The sequence below is a fragment of the Heptranchias perlo genome, chromosome 17 (genome assembly GCF_035084215.1).
Source record: "Heptranchias perlo isolate sHepPer1 chromosome 17, sHepPer1.hap1, whole genome shotgun sequence".
In the NCBI taxonomy this organism is placed as follows: Eukaryota; Metazoa; Chordata; class Chondrichthyes; order Hexanchiformes; family Hexanchidae; genus Heptranchias; species Heptranchias perlo.
In genome coordinates this window covers 1,602,870-1,626,867 of record NC_090341.1, presented here as the reverse complement: position 1 = coordinate 1,626,867, position 23,998 = coordinate 1,602,870, and the positions used below count along the sequence as shown (strand labels likewise).

At 55.4% G+C, this 23,998-nt stretch overlaps 1 protein-coding gene across 1 annotated transcript in view; it reads left to right on the top strand.

The window, feature by feature from the left end:
- LOC137334360 (G-protein coupled receptor 22-like) overlaps positions 1 to 8,873 on the top strand; it is a 68,034-nt gene extending 59,161 nt beyond the window's left edge. The window contains exon 2 of the mRNA XM_067999067.1: positions 7,212 to 8,873. Within this exon, the coding sequence (XP_067855168.1) occupies positions 7,260 to 8,567 (1,308 nt within the window). The 5' untranslated portion in view covers positions 7,212 to 7,259 and the 3' untranslated portion in view covers positions 8,568 to 8,873. The remainder of the gene's footprint in view (positions 1 to 7,211) is intronic.
- The last annotated feature ends 15,125 nt before the right edge of the window (positions 8,874 to 23,998 follow it).

The window sequence follows — 23,998 nt, the reverse complement described above, 5'->3', positions numbered from 1 at the left end:
CCTCGTCTAGACTAACAGCTCCTCCTACCCCTCGTCTAGACTAACAGCCTCTCCTACCCCTCGTCTACACTAACAGCCCCTCCTACTCCCTCGTCTAGACTAACAGCTCCTTCTACCCCTCGTCTAGACTAACAGCTCCTCCTACCCCTCGTCTACACTAACAGCCTCTCCTACTCCCTCGTCTAGACTAACAGCCCCTCCTACCCCTCGTCTAGACTAACACCTCCTCCTACTCCCTCGTCTAGACTAACAGCCTCACCTACCCCTCGTCTGGACTAACAGCCTCTCCTACCCCTCATCTACACTAACAGCCCCTCCTACTCCCTCGTCTAGACTAACAGCCGCTCCTACCCCTCGTCTACACTAACAGCCTCTCCTACTCCCTCGTCTAGACTAAGAGCCCCTCCTACCCATCGTCTAGACTAACACCTCCTCCTACTCCCTCGTCTAGACTAACAGCCTCAGCTACCCCTCGTCTAGACTAACAGCCTCTCCTACCCCTCGTCTACACTAACAGCCTCTCCTACCCCTCGTCTAGACTAACAGCTCCTCCTACCCCTCGTCTGCACCAACAGCCTCTCCTACCCCTCGTCTAGACTAACAGCTCCTCCTACCCCTCGTCTAGACTAACAGCTCCTCTACCCCTCGTCTAGACTAACAGCCCCTTCTACCCCTCGTCTAGACTAACAGCTCCTCCTACCCCTCGTCTAGACTAACAGCCTCTCCTACCCCTCGTCTACACTAACAGCCCCTCCTACCCCTCGTCTAGACTAACAGCTCCTCCTACCCCTCGTCTAGAGTAACAGCCTCTCCTACCATTCATCTACACTAACAGCCCCTCCTACCCCTCGTCTAGACTAACAGCTCCTCCTACCCCTCGTCTGCACCAACAGCCTCTCCTACCCCTCGTCTAGACTAACAGCTCCTCCTACCCCTCGTCTAGACTAACAGCTCCTCTACCCCTCGTCTAGACTAACAGCCCCTTCTACCCCTCGTCTAGACTAACAGCCCCTCCTACTCCCTCGTCTAGACTAACAGCCGCTCCTACTCCCTCGTCTAGACTAACAGCCCCTCCTACTCCCTCATCTACACTAACAGCCCCTCCTACTCCCTCGTCTAGACTAACAGCCTCTCCTACCCCTCATCTACACTAACAGCCCCTCCTACTCCCTCGTCTAGACTAACAGCCTCTCCTACTCCCTCGTCTAGACTAACAGCCTCTCCTACCCCTCATCTACACTAACAGCCCCTCCTACTCCCTCGTCTAGACTAACAGCCTCTCCTACTCCCTCGTCTAGACTAACAGCCTCTCCTGCTCCCTCATCTACACTAACAGCCCCTCCTACCCCTCGTCTAGACTAACACCTCCTCCTACTCCCTCGTCTAGATTAACAGCCTCTCCTACTCCCTCGTCTAGACTAACAGCCTCTCCTACTCCCTCGTCTAGACTAACAGCCTCTCCTACTCCCTCGTCTAGACTAACAGCCTCTCCTACTCCCTCGTCTAGACTAACAGCCTCTCCTATGCCTCATCTGCACTAACAGCCTCTCCTGCTCCCTCATCTACACCAACAGCCCCTCCTACCCCTCGTCTAGACTAACAGCCCCTCCTACCCCTCGTCTACTCTAACACCTCCTCCTACTCCCTCGTCTAGATTAACAGCCTCTCCTGCCCCTCGTCTAGACTAACAGCCTCTCCTACCCCTCATCTAGACTAACAGCCTCTCCTACTCCCTCGTCTAGACTAACAGCCTCTCCTACTCCCTCGTCTAGACTAACAGCCTCTCCTACTCCCTCGTCTACACTAACAGCCTCTCCTACTCCCTCGTCTACACTAACAGCCCCTCCTACTCCCTTGTCTAGACTAACAGCCTCTCCTACCCCTCGTCTAGAGTAACAGCCTCTCCTACTCCCTTGTCTACACTAACAGCCCCTCCTACTCCCTTGTCTAGACTAACAGCCTCACCTACCCCTCGTCTAGACTAACAGCCTCTCCTACCCCTCGTCTACACTAACAGCCTCTCCTACCCCTCGTCGAGACTAACAGCTCCTCCTACCCCTCGTCTAGACTAACAGCCTCTCCTACCCCTCATCTACACTAACAGCCCCTCCTACTCCCTCGTCTAGACTAACAGCCGCTCCTACCCCTCGTCTACACTAACAGCCTCTCCTACCCCTCGTCTACACTAACAGCCTCTCCTACCCCTCGTCTAGACTAACAGCTCCTCCTACCCCTTGTCTACACCAACAGCCTCTCCTACCCCTCGTCTAGACTAACAGCTCCTCCTACCCCTCGTCTAGACTAACAGCCCCTTCTACCCCTCGTCTCGACTAACAGCCCCTCCTACCCCTCGTCTAGACTAACAGCTCCTCCTACCCCTCGTCTAGACTAACAGCCTCTCCTACCCCTCATCTACACTAACAGCCCCTCCTACTCCCTCGTCTAGACTAACAGCCGCTCCTACCCCTCGTCTACACTAACAGCCTCTCCTACTCCCTCGTCTAGACTAACAGCTCCTCCTACCCCTCGTCTACACCAACAGCCTCTCCTACCCCTCGTCTAGACTAACAGCCCCTTCTACCCCTCGTCTAGACTAACAGCTCCTCCTACCCCTCGTCTAGATTAACAGCCCCTCCTACCCCTCGTCTATACTAACAGCTCCTCCTACTCCCTCGTCTAGACTAACAGCCGCTCCTACCCCTCGTCTACACTAACAGCCTCTCCTACTCCCTCGTGTAGACTAACAGCCCCTCCTACCCCTCGTCTAGACTAACACCTCCTCCTACTCCCTCGTCTAGACTAACAGCCTCACCTACCCCTCGTCTAGACTAACAGCCTCTCCTACCCCTCGTCTACACTAACAGCCTCTCCTACCCCTCGTCTAGACTAACAGCTCCTCCTACCCCTCGTCTACACCAACAGCCTCTCCTACCCCTCGTCTAGACTAACAGCTCCTCCTACCCCTCGTCCAGACTAACAGCTCCTCCTACACCTCGTCTAGACTAACAGCCCCTTCTACCCCTCGTCTAGACTAACAGCTCCTCCTACCCCTCGTCTAGACTAACAGCCCCTCCTACCCCTCGTCTACACTAACAGCTCCTCCTACCCCTCGTCTAGACTAACAGCCTCTCCTACCCCTCATCTACACTAACAGCCCCTCCCACTCCCTCGTCTAGACTAACAGCCGCTCCTACTCCCTCGTCTACACTAACAGCCTCTCCTACCCCTCATCTACACTAACAGCCCCTCCTACTCCCTCGTCTAGACTAACAGCCTCTCCTACCCCTCATCTACACTAACAGCCCCTCCTACCCCTCGTCTAGACTAACAGCTCCTCCTACTCCCTCATCTAGACTAACAGCCTCTCCTACTCCCTCGTCTAGACTAACAGCCGCTCCTACTCCCTCGTCTACACTAACAGCCTCTCCTACTCCCTCGTCTAGACTAACAGCCTCTCCTACTCCCTCGTCTAGACTAACAGCCGCTCCTACTCCCTCGTCTACACTAACAGCCCCTCCTACCCCTCGTCTAGACTAACAGCTCCTCCTACCCATCATCTAGACTAACAGCTCCTCCCACCCCTCGTCTACACTAACAGCTCCTCCTACCCCTCGTCTAGACTAACAGCCTCTCCTACCCCTCATCTACACTAACAGCTCCTCCTACCCCCTCGTCTAGACTAACAGCCTCTCATATCCCCTCATCTACACTAACAGCTCCTACTATCCCCTCGTCTAGACTAACAGCTCCTCCTATCCCCTCGTCTACACTAACAGCCTCTCCTACCCCTCGTCTAGACTAACAGCCTCACCTACCCCTCGTCTAGACTAACAGCCTCTCCTACCCCTCGTCTACACTAACAGCCTCTCCTACCCCTCGTCTAGACTAACAATCCTCCTACCCCTCGTCTACACCAACAGCCTATCCTACCCCTCGTCTAGACTAACAGCTCCTCCTACCCCTCATCTAGACTAACAGCTCCTCCTACCCCTCGTCTAGACTAACAGCCCCTTCTACCCCTCGTCTAGACTAACAGCTCCTCCTACCCCTCGTCTAGACTAACAGCCTCTCCTACCCCTCGTCTACACTAACAGCCTCTCCTACCCCTCGTCTAGACTAACAGCCCCTCCTACCCCTCGTCTAGACTAACAGCTCCTCCTACCCCTCGTCTAGACTAACAGCCTCTCCTACCCCTGATCTACACTAACAGCCCCTCCTACCCTTCGTCTAGACTAACAGCTCCTCCTACTCCCTCGTCTAGACTAACAGCCTCTCCTACTCCCTCGTCTAGACTAACAGCCGCTCCTACTCCCTCGTCTAGAGTAACAGCCTCTCCTACTCGCTCGTCTAGACTAACAGCCGCTCCTACTCCCTCGTCTAGAGTAACAGCCTCTCCTACTCGCTCGTCTAGACTAACAGCCGCTCCTACTCCCTCGTCTACACTAACAGCCTCTCCTACTCCCTCGTCTAGAGTAACAGCCTCTCCTACTCGCTCGTCTAGACTAACAGCCGCTCCTACTCCCTCGTCTACACTAACAGCCCCTCCTACCCCTCGTTTAGACTAACAGCTTCTCCTACCCCTCGTCTAGACTAACAGCTCCTCCGACCCATCGTCTAGACTAACAGCTCCTCCCATCCCTCGTCTACACTAACAGCTCCTCCTACCCCTCGTCTAGACTAACAGCCTCTCCTACCCCTCATCTACACTAACAGCTCCTCCTACCCCCTCGTCTAGACTAACAGCCTCTCATATCCCCTCAACTACACTAACAGCTCCTCCTATCCCCTCGTCTAGACTAACAGCTCCTCCTATCCCCGCGTCTACACTAACAGCCTCTCCTACCCTCGTCTAGACTAACAGCCTCTCCTACCCCTCATCTACACTAACAGCCCCTCCTAACCCTCGTCTAGACTAACAGCTCCTCCTACTCCCTCGTCTAGACTAACAGCCTCTCCTACTCCCTCGTCTGGACTAACAGCCGCTCCTACTCCCTCGTCTACACTAACAGCCTCTCCTACCCTCGTCTAGACTAACAGCCTCTCCTATCCCCTCATCTACACTAACAGTTCATCCTACCCCTCGTCTAGACTAACAGCTCCTCCTACTCCCTCGTCTAGACTAACAGCCTCTCCTACTCCCTCGTCTAGACTAACAGCCGCTCCTACTCCCTCGTCTACACTAACAGCTCCTCCTGCCCCTCGTCTACACTAACAGCCCCTCCTACCCCTCGTCTAGACTAACACCTCCTCCTACCCCCTCGTCTAGACTAACAGCCCCTCCTACCCCTCGTCTAGACTAACACCTCCTCCTACCCCCTCGTCTAGACTAACACCTCCTCCTACCCCCTCGTCTAGACTAACACCTCCTCCTACCCCCTCGTCTAGACTAACAGCCCCTCCTACCCCCTGCCGCAGCCTCTTTCTTGATCTAAGTACAAGGGGTGAACTGGCAGGAGGTGTTTTTTGACGATCCTGAGCCCCTGTTTGTTCCTGATAGTTGATGAGTGGGCACAGCCCCCTCCCTATTGGGAGATCCGGGGCCCCTCCTCTTCTAATCTGCTGATGTGCGAAATACTTTCCCAAAGTGGGAGCCTGATCAGTCTGGAGGAGAGTCACAGACTCTCGAGAGGAGCAGTAAGGCAGAATGTTCCGTTCTAAAGGCTGCCCCCACCCTTCGCCCTCTTCCCGCTGGGCAGGGGGTGGGTTAAACCCCCCCACCTCGGAGTCCACAGACCCTAGAAAGGGCCCATTGCTCAGGCAAGGTGTTCAGACTGTGTGAGTCTAAGCACATTACATGGGGAGGGGGGATGGACTGTGGATTTGGGGAGTGTGGGAATATGTTGATGGAGAATTGGACAGATGTTTGAGGGAGTGGGCGATTGAGACCCCACCGATGGGTTTACTCTGCTCCTGTTCGGTCGTTCAGGGAGTGCCGCGGGTTTTGTTCATTGGAAACATTCCACACTGTGAGGATTTACGAATTTCGAATCATTTCTCCGAGGGAATCTGTCGACACATTTGATTGAGCTGAAGTGTGATTTGCACGAGTTTTAGAGCCAGCTCCCACTCTCTCTGCAGCCTATCAGCTGCCAAACACTAACCCAAGCATCTCGATCCTTATACTGTGTCCCTCCCAACAGACAGTGACTGGACGTCTCACTTTCAGGTCTCCGCTGGTCTTGAAAGGAGGGGAAAGACCCATTTGGTATCTGCCCAACACTCACTGTCTGGATTCACAGGTGGAGAACGTAACTTGATTGTGGGACCTGTGGGATTTGCCCCATCGAGAGTCAGTGGGGGGGGGGGATGCTGGACACGGGGGGTGGGGACACTGGACACGGGGGTGTGGACACTGGACACGGGGGTGTGGACACTGGACACGGGGGGTGGGGACACTGGACACGGGGGGTGGGGACACTGGACACGGGGGGTGGGGACACTGGACACGGGGGGTGGACGCTGGACACGGGGGGTGGGGACACTGGACACGGGGGGTGGGGACACTGGACACGGGGGGTGGGGACACTGGACACGGGGGTGTGGACACTGGACACGGGGGGTGGGGACACTGGACACGGGGGTGGGGACACTGGACACGGGGGGGTGGACACTGGACACGGGGGTAGAGACACTGGACACGGGGGGTGGACACTGGACACGGGGGGGGTGGACACTGGACACGGGGGGGTGGACACTGGACACGGGGGGGTGGACACTGGACACGGGGGGGTGGACACTGGACACGGGGGGGTGGACACTGGACACGGGGGGGTGGACACTGGACACGGGGGGTGGGGACGCTGGACACAGGGGTGTGGACACTGGACACGGGGGGTGGGGGGGGGTGGACACGGGGGGTGGGGACACTGGACACGGGGGGTGGGGACACTGGACACGGGGGGTGGGGACACTGGACACGGGGGGTGGGGACACTGGACACGGGGGGTGGGGATGCAAAACAGTTCCAAACAGCATTTGCCGCCCGTTATCCCACACGTCCGAAATTCAGTCCTTTTGACGGCGGCAGAACTGATCATTGGGCGGGTGATCCGATTGGCCTCCCTGCCCCATGTCCAATTTAACCCTCGGTGTCTTCAGGAGAAGGGGCGGAGGGGGAGGGAATTACTAAAAATAAAATCATGTAAGGGGTTAAAGAGGAAGTTGGACCTTTTCCGGTTGAAGTTGTTATCTCTCCTTCCCGTCTGTTTCAGGTGAAACGACTGCCGTTGCCATTTCTGGGATTATGCTGATACACCAGGATGGACGAAACCATGGAATTGGATAATTACGAGACTGTGCTGGAGACGACAGATGGATCTGCCCTGAATGAGGGATGGTATGTCCCATACCCAGTGAGCTTCCAGGTCTCCCTGACCAGCTTTCTAATGCTGGAGATTGTCCTGGGATTCAGCAGTAACCTCACCGTGCTGATCCTATACTGCATGCAATCTAACCTGGTGGATTCAGTCAGCAATATCGTCACCATGAACCTCCATATCCTGGACATCATCATCTGCCTCGTCTGCGTCCCCTTCACCATCGTCATTGTCCTCATTCCGCTGGAGAGTGACATCGCCCTGATCTGCTGCTTCCACGAAGCGTGCGTCACCTTCACCAGTATCGCCACTGCTGTCAACGTCCTGGTGATCAGCCTGGACAGATACGACATCTCCGTGAGACCGGCCAACAGGGTCTTGACCCCCAGCAGGACCATCCTGCTGCTTACCTCGGTCTGGGTGGTGTCGCTGATGGTATTTTTCATTCCCTTCATCGAGGTGGAGTTCTTCGGTGACCCTCTCCAGAGTACCGCCTGGCAGAACCGAACTCTGCTTTGCGTGAGTGCCAATGAGTACCACAGGGAGCTGGGCATGTACTACCACCTCTTCATCCAGATCCCCACCTTCTTTGTGGCGGTGACCGTCATGCTCGTCACTTACTCTAGAATACTCCAAGCTCTGAACATCAGAATCGGATCGCACTTCACGCGAAACCAGAAGCGCAAAAACATAAACAAAAACAAGAAGAAGAAGAAGAAGAAATCAGCGACCTCTCTCAGCAGCCAGTACGAGACCAAAAGGCTGACCTCGGGCCCAGTGGGTCCCAATCCACCGTTGGGAGTTCAGGCCTCGGTTTCAGTCATCATCGCGCTCCGCCGAGCCGTGAGACGCCATCGCGACAGGCGGGAAAGGCAGAGACGAGTCTTTAGGATGTCTCTGATAATCATCTCAACATTCATAGTCTGCTGGGCACCGATTTCCATCATCAACCTTCTCATTTTGTGCCTGGGACCAAGTGACTGGTTGGTGAAGCTGAGGATCTGCTTCCTAACAATGGCCTATGGGACCACCATCTTTCACCCGCTCCTGTACGCCTTCACCAGGCAGAAACTCCGCAAAGTCCTCAAGAACAAGATGAAGAAGAGGGTGGTGTCTGTCCTGCAGGTGGACCCTGCCCCCAGTGGGACAATCATACACAACTCATGGGTCGACTCCAGAAAGACTCGCAAATTAAAGCTGGATTGCAGCGATGCCACTGATCGCTGTCTGACTGAGGCAGTCAAAGAGTGACTCAACTTAACCCGTTTCTAAAGAGACTGAGACTGTTCAGCAACAAAACACCGCACCATCTGTAAAGACTATCGGTGCAATAATTGTTTAACACTTTGTTCCATTGTACTGAGGTATAAAAAACAACAATTGAATCTCAGCTCTTGGGCCAAACCCTAAATGGAGAACAAGCAGTTTTAACGTCCTTTTTACATGTGGGTGACATATCATGCAGATGTGACTGCTTTTGAAGACTAAAGTTATAAAAACAATCCCAAGAGTTAAAAAAGGGACACATTTTGGTCCATTGCACAGTCAAGGGCTGCACACCCCAACTCTAAACCCAACCTAAGATTATGAAGAGGTTTGATAGGGTAGATGTAGGGAAAATTTTTCCACTTGTGGGGGAGACCAGAACTAGGGGCCATAAATATCAGATAGTCAGTAATAAATCCAATAGGGAATTCAGGAGAAACTTCTTTACCCAGAGAGTGGTGAGAATGTGGAACTCGCTCCTTCAAGGAGTAGTTGAGGTGAATAGTGTAGATACATTTAAGGGGAAGTCAGGTAAACACATGAGGGAGAAAGGAATAGAAGGATATGCTGATAGGGTGAGATGAAGTAGGGAGGGAGGAGGCTCGTGTGGAGCATAAACACTGGCATGGACCCGTTGGGCCGAATGGCCTGTTTCTGTGCTCTACATTCTATGTAATTCGATGTAACCTGAATTGTATCAAATCCAACACAAGTCAGCTAATGTAAGGGGGCAGAATAATCAGGACAAACTTTACCAGAGACCAGGAAAAGCAATAGATTGGGTTATCTCTGTGTGCGTGTCACACCCTCACTAGGCAATCCACCTCTCGTAACCTGAGGGTTTCCATGTCTTGACCAAGGAGATTGTTACCTATTTGCCTCCATTTTATTCTCCTTTCATCGAATTACATCGAATTTACAGCACAGAAACAGGCCATTCGGCCCAACTGGTCTATGCTGGTTTATGCTCCACACGAGCCTCCTCCCTCCCTACTTCATCTCACCCTATCAGCATATCCTTCTATTCCTTTCTCCCTCATGTGTTTATCCAGCTTCTCCTAAAATGTATCTACACTATTCACCTCGACTACTCCTTGTGGGAGTGAGTTCCACATTCTCACCACTCTCTGGGTAAAGAAGTTTCTCCTGAATTCCCTTCTGCCGTTTCCTCCTCAATTCCCCAAACACATCTTCCTCCAACCAGGAGGCCATGCTCCCGATAACCAGAGCTCTTTATGGGCGTCTCCATGATTTTCCAGGAGGGTTCACAGGTGTGCAGAATGTCAGTGGTCCTCTGTATTGATCCTCTCTCCCATCCTCCCAATGGAGTGCGTCGCTGCAGGGAGTCCAGTGAGTGTCTCAACCAAGGCCAGACCAAAGTGATGAATCCAGGGCTGGTTAAACCTCGACCAATCCTGAGATTCTGTCTCCCAACCTCATGTGATGGGAATCCAGCACTTTACTTAAAAGAGAGAATAAGACCCCTTGAAATGCATTCACAATCCACATGTTACACTCCAGGTGTCACACTCCAGGTGTCACACTCCAGGTGTCACACTCCAGGTGTCACACTCCAGATGTCACACTACAGATGTCACACTCCAGGTGTCACACTACAGATGTCACACTACAGATGTCACACTCCAGGTGTCACACTACAGATGTCACACTCCAGGTGTCACACTACAGATGTCACACTCCAGGTGTCACACTCCAGATGTCACACTACAGATGTCACACTCCAGGTGTCACACTACAGATGTCACACTACAGATGTCACACTCTACGTGGAACAATCTACATGTCACACTAAACAGGTCACATTCCATAAGCCTGCCTCCAAACTGTCCAAAGTTTTGAAACAAAAGAAAGAAAACTATTCTGTTTTGTTTATTTCTGATCCAATCAGGAGATTTACAAGCATCCGGCAATCCACAAACTTCCCCCCTCTAAATATCAACTTCAGCTCCAATTGACCTCAGTACCTGTTCAGACCACACCCCCACTGCGGGTCCCTGAGCAGTGGCCTGAAATGGTCAGTGAAGTGAAAGGCCAGATGTTACCGCATTGCTGCAGCCCCCAGACTACAGGCGAGCAATGCCACGGGAGGTCGGTTAAACTCCATTACATTTATTTATTGCATAAATCTTCAAAAACAAACAAACGATTGGGATTAAAAGATCAGTTTTAATCCCTCCATCCCCCGCAGACACTCAGGAAAGCAGCGATGTGACTGTGCTGTGGATGATGGGTATTTCATCAAAAGCAAAGTACCACAGGAGCTGGAAATCTGAAATAAAAACTGAACCTGCTGGAAAGTCTCAGCGGGTCAGACAGCGTCTGTAGAGAGAGAGAGAGAGAGTCAACGTTACACGTCAATGACCTTTCATCAGAACTGGGAGATGTTAAGAGATTTAACAAGTATAGAAACAAAAGATGGGCCCGGAGGAGTGAAATGATATCAGAATAGCCGAGGGGGGGAAGGATTGGAGAAACTGGCAAAGAGGAGACGTTCCCGGGGCCTGGGAATGTGGTGGAGAAAGGTGGGCAGGACCCAGGGGTGCGGACCCCACCCCCACCCCCACCCCGCTCGCCGTGTACCCACATAGGATCACCCCCCCCCCGTGTACCCACATAGGATCACCCCCCCCCCGTGTACCCATAGAGGATCACCCCCCCCCGTGTACCCATAGAGGATCACCCCCCATGTACCAGCCCACCCCTCCCCCACTCCCCGTGCTGCCGTCCAAGAGAAAATGGGAGCAGTGATTAAGATCAAAAGTTTTTGAAATAAATGTTGAGTGCTGAAGGTTGTAAAATGCCTAATTGAAAGATGAGGGGGGAGAAATGGGATAAGGACCATTTTTGGGTGCAGGTAGCGTGATGGGCTCGTACCCCACGCCCGATGGCCCCCGGCTCGGGCCGCACACGAGCCTCGTCCCGCCCGCTAATTAGCATATCTCCGTGCAACCCGCGCTGCTAGGAGGCTGCAAGGAGATATGCTAATTAGCATGGAGGAGGAGATGGGGCTCGTCATCGGCAGCCTGCACCTCTTAAAGGTGAAGGTGCATCTCTTAAAGGGACATGCACAATTCACTAGGAGGGGGAGAAGATGGCCGAGAGGATAGCAGGACTGGCGCGAGAGAGGGCCCCACACTTCTCCGATGATGCAATGGAGGCCCCGGTGGAAGAGGTGAATGAAAGGAGGGCCAACATTTTTTTTTATTCGTTTATGGGATGTGGGCGTCACTGGTGAGGCCGGCACTTATTGCCCATCCCTAATTGCCCGCAGAGCGGCAGGAGTCTCTCCAGACTGCATCCCCGCAGGCATTGTCAGGCTGTGGTGCAGGAAGTTAACGCCAGGAGCATGGCACCATGCACATGGGTACAGTGCCACAAGGAGTTCAATGATTTGACACGAGTGGTCAAGGTGAGTGAACGCAAGTGTCAAGTGGAACATCCTACCAACTGCCCCACTGCTCCACACATCACACTCCCTGTCACCCACCCACCAACAATCACTGCCCACCCATACGCAATGCTGCACTCGGCATGCTGCACCTCACCCGCACATAGTACCACACTTGCAGGCCACACAACCACCACTCACAGGTCACACAGACTCGCAGCTATTCGACCACAACAGGCACATCACCCACACACCTTGCAGGATACTCACTGACACACTGTCCTCACCCCCCTAGTGGAGACAGTGCTGCCGATCATTGGATGGGCCGTCGCTGCAGCCATGACCACACACCGAGGAGGATTAGCTATGCAGAGACCCCCGATGAAGGGGGTCTCTGCATAGCTAATCCTCCTCCTCCTTTCCCACATCTCCCTCCTCCCATAATTTTTTCTGACTCACGTGCTGAAGATGCTGTCAGCACACACGTCTTACTTGCTCCTCTCCCCACTTCACAACTCAACCTGTTTCCCTTTGTCATTTCAGATACCCAAGAACACATGACAGCACCCGAGGAGGAGGAGGAGGAGGGGAGGAGGAGGAGGGAGAGGACGGGGAGGGGGACACTGAAGCCGCACTGTCACTCGATCTGACACTTGCTTCCACCAGCTCAGAGACTGATACTGCGCGTCCTTTCGAGGTTAGGTTAGAGGAGGGATCGGCACACGGTGAGACACCGAGCACAAGTGGGCAGGAGCCGGGGCGGGGGGAGCGGATATCACAGGGGCGGGGGCGGGGGGAGCGGATACCACAGGGGCCGGGGCGGGGGGAGCGGATATCACAGGGGCCAGCTCACCGGAGGGCGAGGTCACTCACTAGTTTCTACTGCAGAGGAGTCAGATGAGGACTTTGATGGGCCAGGCTACAGAAGACGGCTGATGGGCGTACACCAACAAATGCTTGTGGCACTGGAAAGCCTGCCAGAAACTTGCGCACAATGAGAAGGGGCCCTGGAGGAGTCCAGCTCCAACTTGGCACAGGGCTTTGCACAGAGCTTGGAGCCCATCCTTACCCACATGGAACGGGTGGGTCACCTCCATCAGCGCACCTGTGGAAACCCACCATGATGCAGCGTCTGATGGCCAATGTCCACAGCTTCCCATTGCAGCACAAACCGATGTCATCAAAGGTCTGCAAGCTATGGTTGCTGCTCAGACTGCAGCAATGGAAACTCAGACTGCAGCAATGGAAGCTCAGACTGCAGCAATGGAAGCTCAGACTGCTGCTATTGTGGCTCTGGGGGACCACTGTGGAACGGGGAATTCCAGGGCGTCACAGCACTCCAGCAATCCGTTCTCCAGCCGATTACCAGGATTGCTGAGGCGCCGCCCGGGAGAGTGACAGTGGCGCCATGGCAGTCGGACCTGCTGTCCTCATTCCTGCTCTCACCCCTGCCACTCCGCCAGTGCCCCTGTTGTTGCCTATCGGCCAGCCAGGCCAGACTGCTGCAGCCCAGGCTGAGATGGTGCAGTCTGAAGCCGGGCCCTCCCGGCCCAGAGCTGCTCGAGGTCGTCCTCCAAGGCCATCTGCACGATCCTCCATTGAAGGCCAGCAGCCTCCCACCACCCATGCTCCAGTCACTGGGGATGCACCTCATAGGAGCACTGGGATAGGTAAAGACACACGGACAACAGGCACTGAGGGAATGTACAAGGGGGAATAGTTTGTTATGTTTTCCATAGTTTAGTTTATTCATTGAGAAATGAGAGTTTGAATTTGCATTTGGTGGTGGTTTTTAATTTGTGCGATGAGCTGAGGGGGATTTGATTGTCTTGTGGGAGGGGAGAGGTGGGGAGTGTAGGACTGTTGGTGAGTTGGGGGATCTATTTGACATTATTGATAGCGGGCACGGATCAGGCGAGCACGCAGAGCCCTTGCCACTGTTGAGGGAGTGGAAGCCCCTCGGTTGACGAAGACAGACGAGTTGATGTGCGGGGCACGCAGGGCAATATGTGGGCAGTCCATGGCACCCTGCACCATGGGGAAGCCAGCAATGCGGGCGAACCCCCGTGCTCGCTCGTTCTGCTTGTCTCTGTCGAGAGGGAAGGTGATGAACCTGTTCCTCATCTGGTACAGTGCAGCTGTGACCTCCCTTATGCAGCAGGGCACTGCACACTGTGAGATGTTGCACATGTAGCCCACAGAGGCCTGAAATGCTCCTGAGCCGTAGAAATCCAGCGCCACGGTGATCTTCACAGCCACAGGGCAATGCTGTCCTCGCCCTGCTCTCTGAGGCTGCAGTTGTGGCCGCACCAGTTGACAGATCTTGGTGACGGCTTCCTTGGTGAACCTCAGGCGTTGGATGCAATCCTCCTCGGTCATGTTGAGGTAAGAGAATTGGTCCCGGAAGGGCCTTATAGGGTAAGGCCTCGTGCTCAGTGCCCTGCGCCTCCTCGTCCTCCGTCTCCTCACAGCTTGACCTGCTGGGCGTGGCCTCTCTGCATGCTCCCAGTCATGCTCAATGCCCAGCGGGAGCCCGAGCAGACCGCCCATGGTTGGGCAGGAATGTTGTTCAACCACAGTTGTAACTGTCCGACCCGTAAGGCAGTACCTGCCAAACCACTCTCAAAAGTAGTGTAGGAACTCTCAGTAAGAATACAGAGCTTCAAAAAACACTTCCTACTCCTCCAGCAGCCAGAAACAATAATCCAGCAACTGACCTGAAACGCCTGCATGGCCCCTTTAAATAGCTCTGGTAGGGGGGTCCTTCAGGCACTGTAAGACACGTTCAGATGGTCGGGGATAAGACTGTGCGTTGAGTTGAGCGTTAAGGTCGAAAATGGTGTCTATCACTTTAAATCAGCGTTGCACACTGATTGCACACATTTTCTCCCTACTTTACACGCTGCTGGTGTTCGGTATTTGCGCCTGCGTTAACCCCAATACCAAGATGGCGTCTGGCACACGTCACGCTGAAAACATGCGTGTGCAGCTAAGACGCCATCTTGGATGTTGTGGAGGCCGCGTAACGCCAAAACAACAGGCGCTACACGGCCCAATTTAGTGCCCGGGGCGCTGTTTCTCGAGCTTCCGTTGAGCTTCATTGGAGCAGTGTGAGGGTGCGAGGGCAGAGAGGGAGAGTGGGACAGAGGGAGAGAGGGAGAGAGAGAGTGGGAGAGAGGGAGAGAGGACAGAGAGGGAGAGAGGGAGAGAGAGGGAGAGTGGGAGAGAGGGAGAGAGGGCAGAGAGGGCAGAGGGAGAGTGGGAGAGAGGGAGAGAGGGAGAGTGGGAGAGAGGGAGAGAGGGAGAGTGGGAGAGAGAGGGAGAGTGGGAGAGAGGGAGAGAGGGCAGAGAGGGCAGAGGGAGAGTGGGAGAGAGGGAGAGAGGGAGAGTGGGAGAGAGGAGAGAGGGAGAGTGGGAGAGAGAGGGAGAGTGGGAGAGAGGGAGAGAGGGAGAGAGAGGGAGAGTGGGAGAGAGGGAGAGAGGGCAGAGAGGGAGAGAGGGCAGAGGGAGAGTGGGAGAGAGAGGGGAGAGTGGGAGAGAGGGAGAGTGGGAGAGAGGGAGAGTGGGAGAGAGGGAGAGAGGGCAGAGGGAGAGTGGGAGAGAGAGGGAGAGTGGAGAGAGGGAGAGAGGGCAGAGTGGGAGAGAGGGAGAGAGGGCAGAGAGGGAGAGTGGGAGAGAGGGAGAGAGGGCAGAGTGGGAGAGAGGGAGAGTGGGAGAGAGGGAGAGAGGGCAGAGAGGACAGAGAGGGAGAGAGGGCAGAGTGGGAGAGAGGGAGAGAGGGCATAGAGGGCAGAGAGGGAGGAGAGGGAGAGAGGGCAGAGAGGGAGAGAGGGCAGAGAGGGAGGAGAGGGAGAGAGGGAGAGAGAGTAGAGAGGGCAGAGAGGGCAGAGAGGGAGAGAGGGAGAGAGAGTAGAGAGGGCAGAGAGGGAGAGAGGGAGAGAGAGTAGAGAGGGCAGAGAGGGCAGAGAGGGAGAGAGGGAGAGAGAGTAGAGAGGGCAGAGAGGGAGAGAGGGAGAGAGAGTAGAGAGGGCAGAGAGGGCAGAGAGGGAGAGAGGGCAGAGAGGGAGAGAGGGCAGAGAGGGAGAGAGGGCAGAGAGGGAGGAGAGGGAGAGAGGGCAGAGAGGGAAGAGTGAGAGAGGGCAGAGAGGGCAGAGAGGGCAGAGAGGGAGAGAGGGCAGAGAGGGCAGAGAGGGGAGAGAGGGCAGAGAGGGCAGAGAGGGAGAGAGGGCAGAGAGGGAGAGAGGGCAGAGAGGGCAGAGAGGGCAGAGAGGGGCAGAGAGGGAGAGAGGGCAGAGAGGGAGAGAGGGCAGAGAGGGAGAGAGGGCAGAGAGGGAGAGAGGGAGAGAGGGAGAGAGGGCAAAGAGGGAGAGAGGGCAGAGAGGGAGAGAGGGCAGAGAGGGAGAGAGGGCAGAGAGGGAGAGAGGGAGAGAGGGCAGAGAGGGAGAGAGGGAGGAGAGGGAGAGAGGGCAGAGAGGGAGAGAGGGCAGAGAGGGAGAGAGGGCAGAGAGGGAGAGAGGGAGAGAGGGAGGAGAGGGAGAGAGGGCAGAGAGGGCAGAGAGGGAGAGAGGGCAGAGAGGGCAGAGAGTGAGAGAGGGCAGAGAGGGAGAGAGGGCAGAGAGGGAGAGAGGGCAGAGAGGGAGAGGGAGAGAGGGCAGAGAGGGAGGAGAGGGAGAGAGGGCAGAGAGGGAGGAGAGGGAGAGAGGGCAGAGAGGGAAGAATGAGAGAGGGCAGAGAGGGCAGAGAGGGAGAGAGGGCAGAGAGGGAGAGAGGGCAGAGAGGGAGAGAGGGAGAGAGGGAGGAGAGGGAGAGAGGGCAGAGAGGGCAGAGAGGGAGAGAGGGGCAGAGAGGGCAGAGAGTGAGAGAGGGCAGAGAGGGAGAGAGGGCAGAGAGGGAGAGAGGGCAGAGAGGGGAGAGAGGGAGAGAGGGCAGAGAGGGAGAGAGGGGAGAGAGGGCAGAGAGGGAGGAGAGGGAGAGAGGGCAGAGAGGGAAGAATGAGAGAGGGCAGAGAGGGCAGAGAGGGAGAGAGGGCAGAGAGGGCAGAGAGGGAGAGAGGGCAGAGAGGGAGAGAGGGCAGAGAGGGCAGAGAGGGAGAGAGGGCAGAGAGGGAGAGAGGGCAGAGAGGGCAGAGAGGGCAGAGAGGGAGAGAGGGCAGAGAGGGAGAGAGGGGAGAGAGGGCAGAGAGGGAGAGAGGGCAGAGAGGGAGAGAGGGCAGAGAGGGAGAGAGGGAGAGAGGGCAAAGAGGGAGAGAGGGCAGAGAGGGGAGAGAGGGCAGAGAGGGAGAGAGGGCAGAGAGGGAGAGAGGGAGAGAGGGCAGAGAGGGAGAGAGGGAGAGAGGGCAGAGAGGGAGGAGAGGGAGAGAGGGCAGAGAGGGCAGAGAGGGAGAGAGGGCAGAGAGGGAGAGAGGGCAGAGAGGGCGAGAGGGAGAGAGGGCAGAGAGGGAGGAGAGGGAGAGAGGGCAGAGAGGGCAGAGAGGGAGAGAGGGCAGAGAGGGCAGGAGAGGGAGAGAGGGCAGAGAGGGAGAGAGGGAGAGAGGGCAGAGAGGGCAGAGAGGGAGAGAGGGAGAGAGGGCAGAGAGGGCGGAGAGGGAGAGAGGGGCAGAGAGGGAGAGAGGGAGAGAGGGCAAAGAGGGAGAGAGGGCAGAGAGGGGAGAGAGGGCAGAGAGGGAGAGAGGGCAGAGAGGGAGAGAGGGAGAGAGGGCAGAGAGGGAGAGAGGGAGAGAGGGCAGAGAGGGAGGAGAGGGAGAGAGGGCAGAGAGGGCAGAGAGGGAGAGAGGGCAGAGAGGGAGAGAGGGGAGAGAGGGAGAGAGGGCAGAGAGGGAGAGAGGGAGAGAGGGCAGAGAGGGGAGGAGAGGGAGAGAGGGCAGAGAGGGAGAGAGGGCAGAGAGGGGCAGAGAGGGAGAGAGGGCAGAGAGGGAGAGAGGCAGAGAGGGAGAGAGGGCAGAGAGGGAGAGAGGGCAGAGAGGGCGAGAGAGGCAGAGAGGGCGAGAGGGCAGAGAGGGCAGAGAGGGCAGAGAGGGAGAGAGGGCAGAGAGAGGGGCAGAGAGGGAGAGAGGGCAGAGAGGGCAGGGAGAGGGAGAGAGGGCAGAGAGGGAGAGAGGGGAGAGAGGGAGAGAGGGAAGAGAGGGCAGAGAGGGAGAGAGGGAAGAGAGGGCAGGGCAGAGAGGAGAGGGGGAGAGGGCAGAGGATTACAGTGGGTATTTTATTGTGAGTGTACTCGGAGAGAGGTACAGCTTCAGGGAGAAGCAACTCTCGATCAATTCAATCTTTTCTATCATTAACCGTCCTCTCCTCCATCTCATTTTAACCAGTTCACCTCGTGCTCACACGAACCAATGAAATTGCATTTCTCCAGCACCTTTCACAACCTCAGGAAATCCCAAAGTGCTTTACAGCCAATCAAGTACTTTTGAGTTGTCCATGTAACAGCAAGATCCCACAAACAGCAATGTGATAATGAACAGATAATCTGTTTTAGATGTTGGTTGAGGGATAAATATTGGCCTCAGGGACACCGGGGAGAACTCCCCCTGCTCTTCTTCAAAATAGCGGGATCTTTTACATCCACCAGAGAGGGGCAGACGGGGGCCTCGGTTTAACATCTCATCCGAAAGACGGCACCTCCGACAGTGCAGCACTCCCTCAGTACTGACCCTCGGACAGTGCAGCGCTCCCTCAGTACTGACCCTCCGACAGTGCAACACTCCCTCACTACTGACCCTCCGACAGTGCCAACACTCCCTCAGTACTGACCCTCCGACAGTGCAGCACTCCCTCAGTACTGACCCTCGGGACAGTGCAGCGCTCCCTCAGTACTGACCCTCCGACAGTGCAACACTCCCTCACTACTGACCCTCCGACAGTGCAACACTCCCTCACTACTGACCCTCCGACAGTGCAACACTCCCTCAGTACTGACCCTCCGACAGTGCAGCACTCCCTCAGTACTGACCCTCGGACAGTGCAGCGCTCCCTCAGTACTGACCCTCCGACAGTGCAGCGCCCCCTCAGTACTGACCCTCCGACAGTGCAACACTCCCTCACTACTGACCCTCCGACAGTGCAACACTCCCTCAGTACTGACCCTCCGACAGTGCAGCGCTCCCTCAGTACTGACCCTCCGACAGTGCGGCGCTCCCTCAGTACTGACCCTCCGACAGTGCAGCACTCCCTCAGTACTGGACCCTCCCGACAGTGCAGCGCTCCCTCAGGGTGGTTTATTACTCACCTCGATGACTCACTCCTGATTTCCGGGGTTTGGGGGATTCAGTCCGTGATTCTCTCTGTTCCCGGTATATTATTTTATTTTCCCTAACAACGTACAATGGGGTCAAAGGTCCTATTCGGGGCCCTGGGACGGATTTTTCCCGTGGGCCTCAGTTCCTCCAAGTCTCCACCCCCTTCACCTGTGACCTGAGGAGTAGAGGCCGGGACTGTCAGGGTGATTTAATCCCAATCCCCGGTCTGTGAGCCTCAGGACCAACTCCGGGCAGGGTATTTACCCCCTCAGGTGGGACGGACAATCTGAGGCACCAACTCTGCCGACACAATGCAGCTATACACAGCAAAGTGGATCAGGTGTTGGTGTAGACGGAACGCCCGTTACCACAGCTCTGGGCTGGTCCAGAAGGACATTGAGGGGTGATGAAAGATCAGGACGGGAGGGCAGCCTGTGGCCAAATTAACACCAGTCTAAATGTGATTCTCAGTGATTCTCACACCATTAGCATTCAAGAATAGTCAGCCTCGAAACTCGAGGACTCTGCGCCAATATAGCAGGCAAGGTGCACACATTCTGAGCCGGAACTGCACTGCCCGCCATATTGGTACAGGCACCAAAGGAGGTGTCCAGTCCCCACGCCTGAAACAGGTGTGAGGCCCTTCGCACACAAACACCCGGAAAAAGCAGATCTACACACGGGCCTGACCGGCGGGTCCTTAAAGGGACCTCCGCAGGCCACAAGCAACCAGGTAAATTTTAAAAATATTTACCTGAATGCGGAGCCTGAAGGGACAGGAGTTTCCCCCACCACCCACATCAAAACCACAGACCACTGCTGGGACATCGCTCAGCCCCCTCCCCGATCGCTCAGCCCCCTCCCGATCGCTCAGCCCCCCTCCCGATCGGCTCAGCCCCCCTCCCGATCGCTCAGCCCCCTCCCGATCGCTCAGCCCCCTCCCGATCGCTCAGCCCCCTCCCGATCGCTCAGCCCCCTCCGATCGCTGTCTCCCTCCATCTCCCGATCGCTCCCACCTTCTCCCTCCCAGTCACTCCCTCCCTCCCTCGCCCGATCGCTCCCTCCAGTAACTCCTGATGCTACATGTGTGTGAGTGAATATGAGGTGAGGACAGGATTGGGCCTCAGCTGTGATGCCGTCCACGGTGGAACAGCTTGCCAACAGTTACTGCCTGGGCCCAGGCTGCTCAGAGGGCAGCCATCGCCCGGGGAACAGGAGTCGTGTCAGGGGAGGAGAGGGAAAAAATCTGAGGCAGAAAAGTATAACAGGCCAAGAATCAGGACTCACCTATCTCGGACAGTCCCCACCTCTCCCCCCTCCCTCCTCCTCCTCCCTCTCTCCACCCCCCTCTCTCTCCCCCTTCCCTACTCCCCCTCTCCCTCTCCCTCTCCCCCCCCAGTGGGCCCATCCTCCACCCTCCGGGTTATAAACAAACCGTCAAAACTGTCAAAACTGCTGTCATTTAGTGATTAACTCATTCTTGCACCAGTGAGCATTATATTAAAGGGTAGACAGTGAGCACTGGGACCAGATGCTGTGTCTTGTATTTGTTGTGTACGATGTGTCTGTGTTGTTGAATCTCAGTGACTGTACATGTTTATATTGTATTTCCAGATGATTGTAAGCTGCCAAGGTAAAGTTTAATTACACTTCAATATTTCCTCTCAATCTCCTGATTGAATTGTTGTTCTCACTCCGGCCCCATTGTCGTTCCCCCTCTGGTCACCAAGCCTTTCCTGAGGGCCTCAGTAGGGGTTGCCAACTCTGGTTGGACGTATTCCTGGAGGTGTCATCACATGACCTCGCACCTCCAACTGCCCCGCCCTCACACTCCCGCCATTGGTCACCCGACACGCCCATCTTCTCAGAGCCCCGCCATTGGTCACCCGACACGCCCATCTTCACAGAGCCCCGCCCCCACACTCCCGCCATTGGTCACCCGACACGCCCATCCTCACAGAGTCCCCACCCCCCCCCCACACACACTCCCGCCATTGGTCGCCCGACACGCCCATCCTCACAGAGCCCCGCCCCCACACTCCCGCCATTGGTCGCCCGACACGCCCATCCTCACAGAGCCCCGCCCCCACACTCCCGCCATTGGTCGCCCGACACGCCCATCCTCACAGAGCCCCGCCCCCCACTCCCGCCATTGGTCGCCCGACACGCCCATCCTCACAGAGCCCCGCCCCACACTCCCGCCATTGGTCGCCCGACACGCCCATCCTCACAGAGCCCCGCCCCCACACTCCCGCCATTGGTCGCCCGACACGCCCATCCTCACAGAGCCCCGCCCCCACACCAATCATTGAGCAAAGAGAATCTTCATTCCCCGATTGGATAATTCTGGACTGTCAGTCAAACAGCCTTTTCCCATCTCCGATATTTTTTAAAACTAAAAACAAAATTGTTCAAAGAAAATTTTTAAAAATATGATATTGTTTAATGGACCTGTGATTTTTCTCCCCGGGGTTTTTGCTCCCAGCAGTGACCTGGAGATTAATCTTCAATTCCTGGAGACTCCAGGCCAATCCTGGAGGGTTGGCAACCCCAAGGTGGGGGCCTCTGCCTGACCAATGTGCTCATTGGGGTGAAGCCAGAGGCGAGGTCTCCCTCTGCCGGAGTTTCCCGATCAATGGCCTGAGTCAGGACCCAGCAGATCCCCGGAGATTGGGGACCGTCGAGTAAGCTGGGAGAAAGTGGAGGAGGGCGAGGCCTGCAGAGCAGCCTGGATCCCCAGCCTGGATTTAGGGACTGACGACTGGAAATTCTTCACACAAAGTGTGATCAACACAAGGAACGGACGTGGAGGGAGAAACGCTGGAATCATTCCTGGAATCTTGCTGTAAGGGGGGGAGGTGACTGGGGGGTCCTTCCGAAATGGATCGACCAGAAAGATGATCTAAGGGGGAAACTGACAGCCTCCCGAATCTGCAGCTTGAGACCCTTTCTGAAGAAAGAATGTAAAACTGTGAAAGGAACAGAGACTGAAGGCAAGGGACCTGGTTTAGTTCAGTCATTTACCAGTGACTAATGAATCAATAGAGAGGAGAGAAGCCCGAGGAACAGTAAACAGACACACTGCCCGCCTGCTGTACCTGGGAGGAACCTGTCCACCCTCAGTATCCCAGGGTGCTCACTGTCAGTCCGCACCAACCCAACTCACATAGAAAACATAGAAAATAGGAGCAAGAGTAGGCCATTCGGCCCTTCGGGCCTGCTTCGCCATTCAAAATAATCATGGCTGATTGTCTAAACTCAGTACCCTGTTCCCGCTTTTTTCCCCATATCCCTTGATCCCTTTAGCATTAAGAAATATATCTATCTCCTTCTTGAATACATCTAATGACTTGGCCTCCACTGCCTCCTGTGGTAGAGAATTCCACAGGTTCACCACCCTCTGAGTGAAGAAATTTTCTCATCATCCTCAGTTCTAAATGGCATACCCCATATCCTGAGACTGTGACCCCTGGTTCTGGACTCCCCAGCCATCGGGAACATCCTCCCTGCGTCTAGTCTGTCTAGTCCTGTTAGAATTTTATATGTTTCGATGAGATCACCTCTCATTCTTTTAAACTCTCGTGAATATAGGCCTAGTCGACCCAATCTCTCCTCATACGTCAGTCCTGCCATCCCAGGAATCAGTCTGGTAAACCTTTGTTGCACTCCCTCTATGGCAAGGACATCCCTCCTCAGATAAGGAGACCAAAACTGCACACAATACTCCAGATGTGGTCTCACCAAGGCCCTGTATAACTGCAGTAAGATATCCCTGCTCCTGTACTCAAATCCTCTTGCAATGAAGGCCAACATACCATTCACCTTCCTAACTGCTTGCTGCACCTGAATGCTCGCTTTCAGCGACTGGTGTACAAGGACACCCAGGTCTCGTTGCACCTCCCCCTTTTCCCCAATCTATCACCATTCAGATAATAATCTGCTTTTCTGTTTTTACAACCAAAGTGGATAACCTCACATTTATCCACATTATACTGCATCTGCCATGTTCTTGCCACTCACCCAACTTGTCTAAATCACATTGGGAGCCTCTTTGCATTCCTCCTCACAGCTCACATTCCACCCCAGCTTTGTACAGGACACTGTAGCCCAGTCTCCCCCGCAGTAAAGGGGGAGGCCAATGGGGGGGTGGGGGCAACACATTCCACTACCCTCGATGTGGGGTGGGGTGGGGTGGGGTGGGGTAGGATGTGAGTGGGCTGGGGGCGATGGGAATAAGATCTCGGAGAACTGGAAAACAGCTGGCAGTGGGAGTGGGGGTTGCTGGGAATGGGAGCGGGAGCTGGGAATGGGAGCTGGTATTTGCTGGGAATGGGAGCTGGGAATGGGAGCTGGGATTTGCTGGAAATGGGAGCTGGGATTTTGCTGGAAATGGGAGCTGGGATTTGCTGGAAATAGGAGCTGGGACTTGCTGGGAATGGGAGCTGGGATTTTGCTGGAATGGGAGCTGGGATTTGCTGAGAATGGGGAGCTGGGAATGGGAGCTGGGATTTGCTGGAAATGGGAGGCTGGGGATTTGCTGGAAATGGGAGCTGGGGATTTGCTGGAAATAGGAGCTGGGATTTGCTGGGAATGGGAGCTGGGATTTGCTGGAAATAGGAGCTGGGGATTTGCTGGGAATGGGAGCTGGGATTTGCTGGGAATGGGAGCTGGGAGTTGCTGGGAATGGAGCTGGGATTTGCTGGGAATGGGAGCTGGGATTTGCTGGGAATGGGAGTGGGATTTGCTGGGAATGGGAGCTGGGATTTGCTGGGA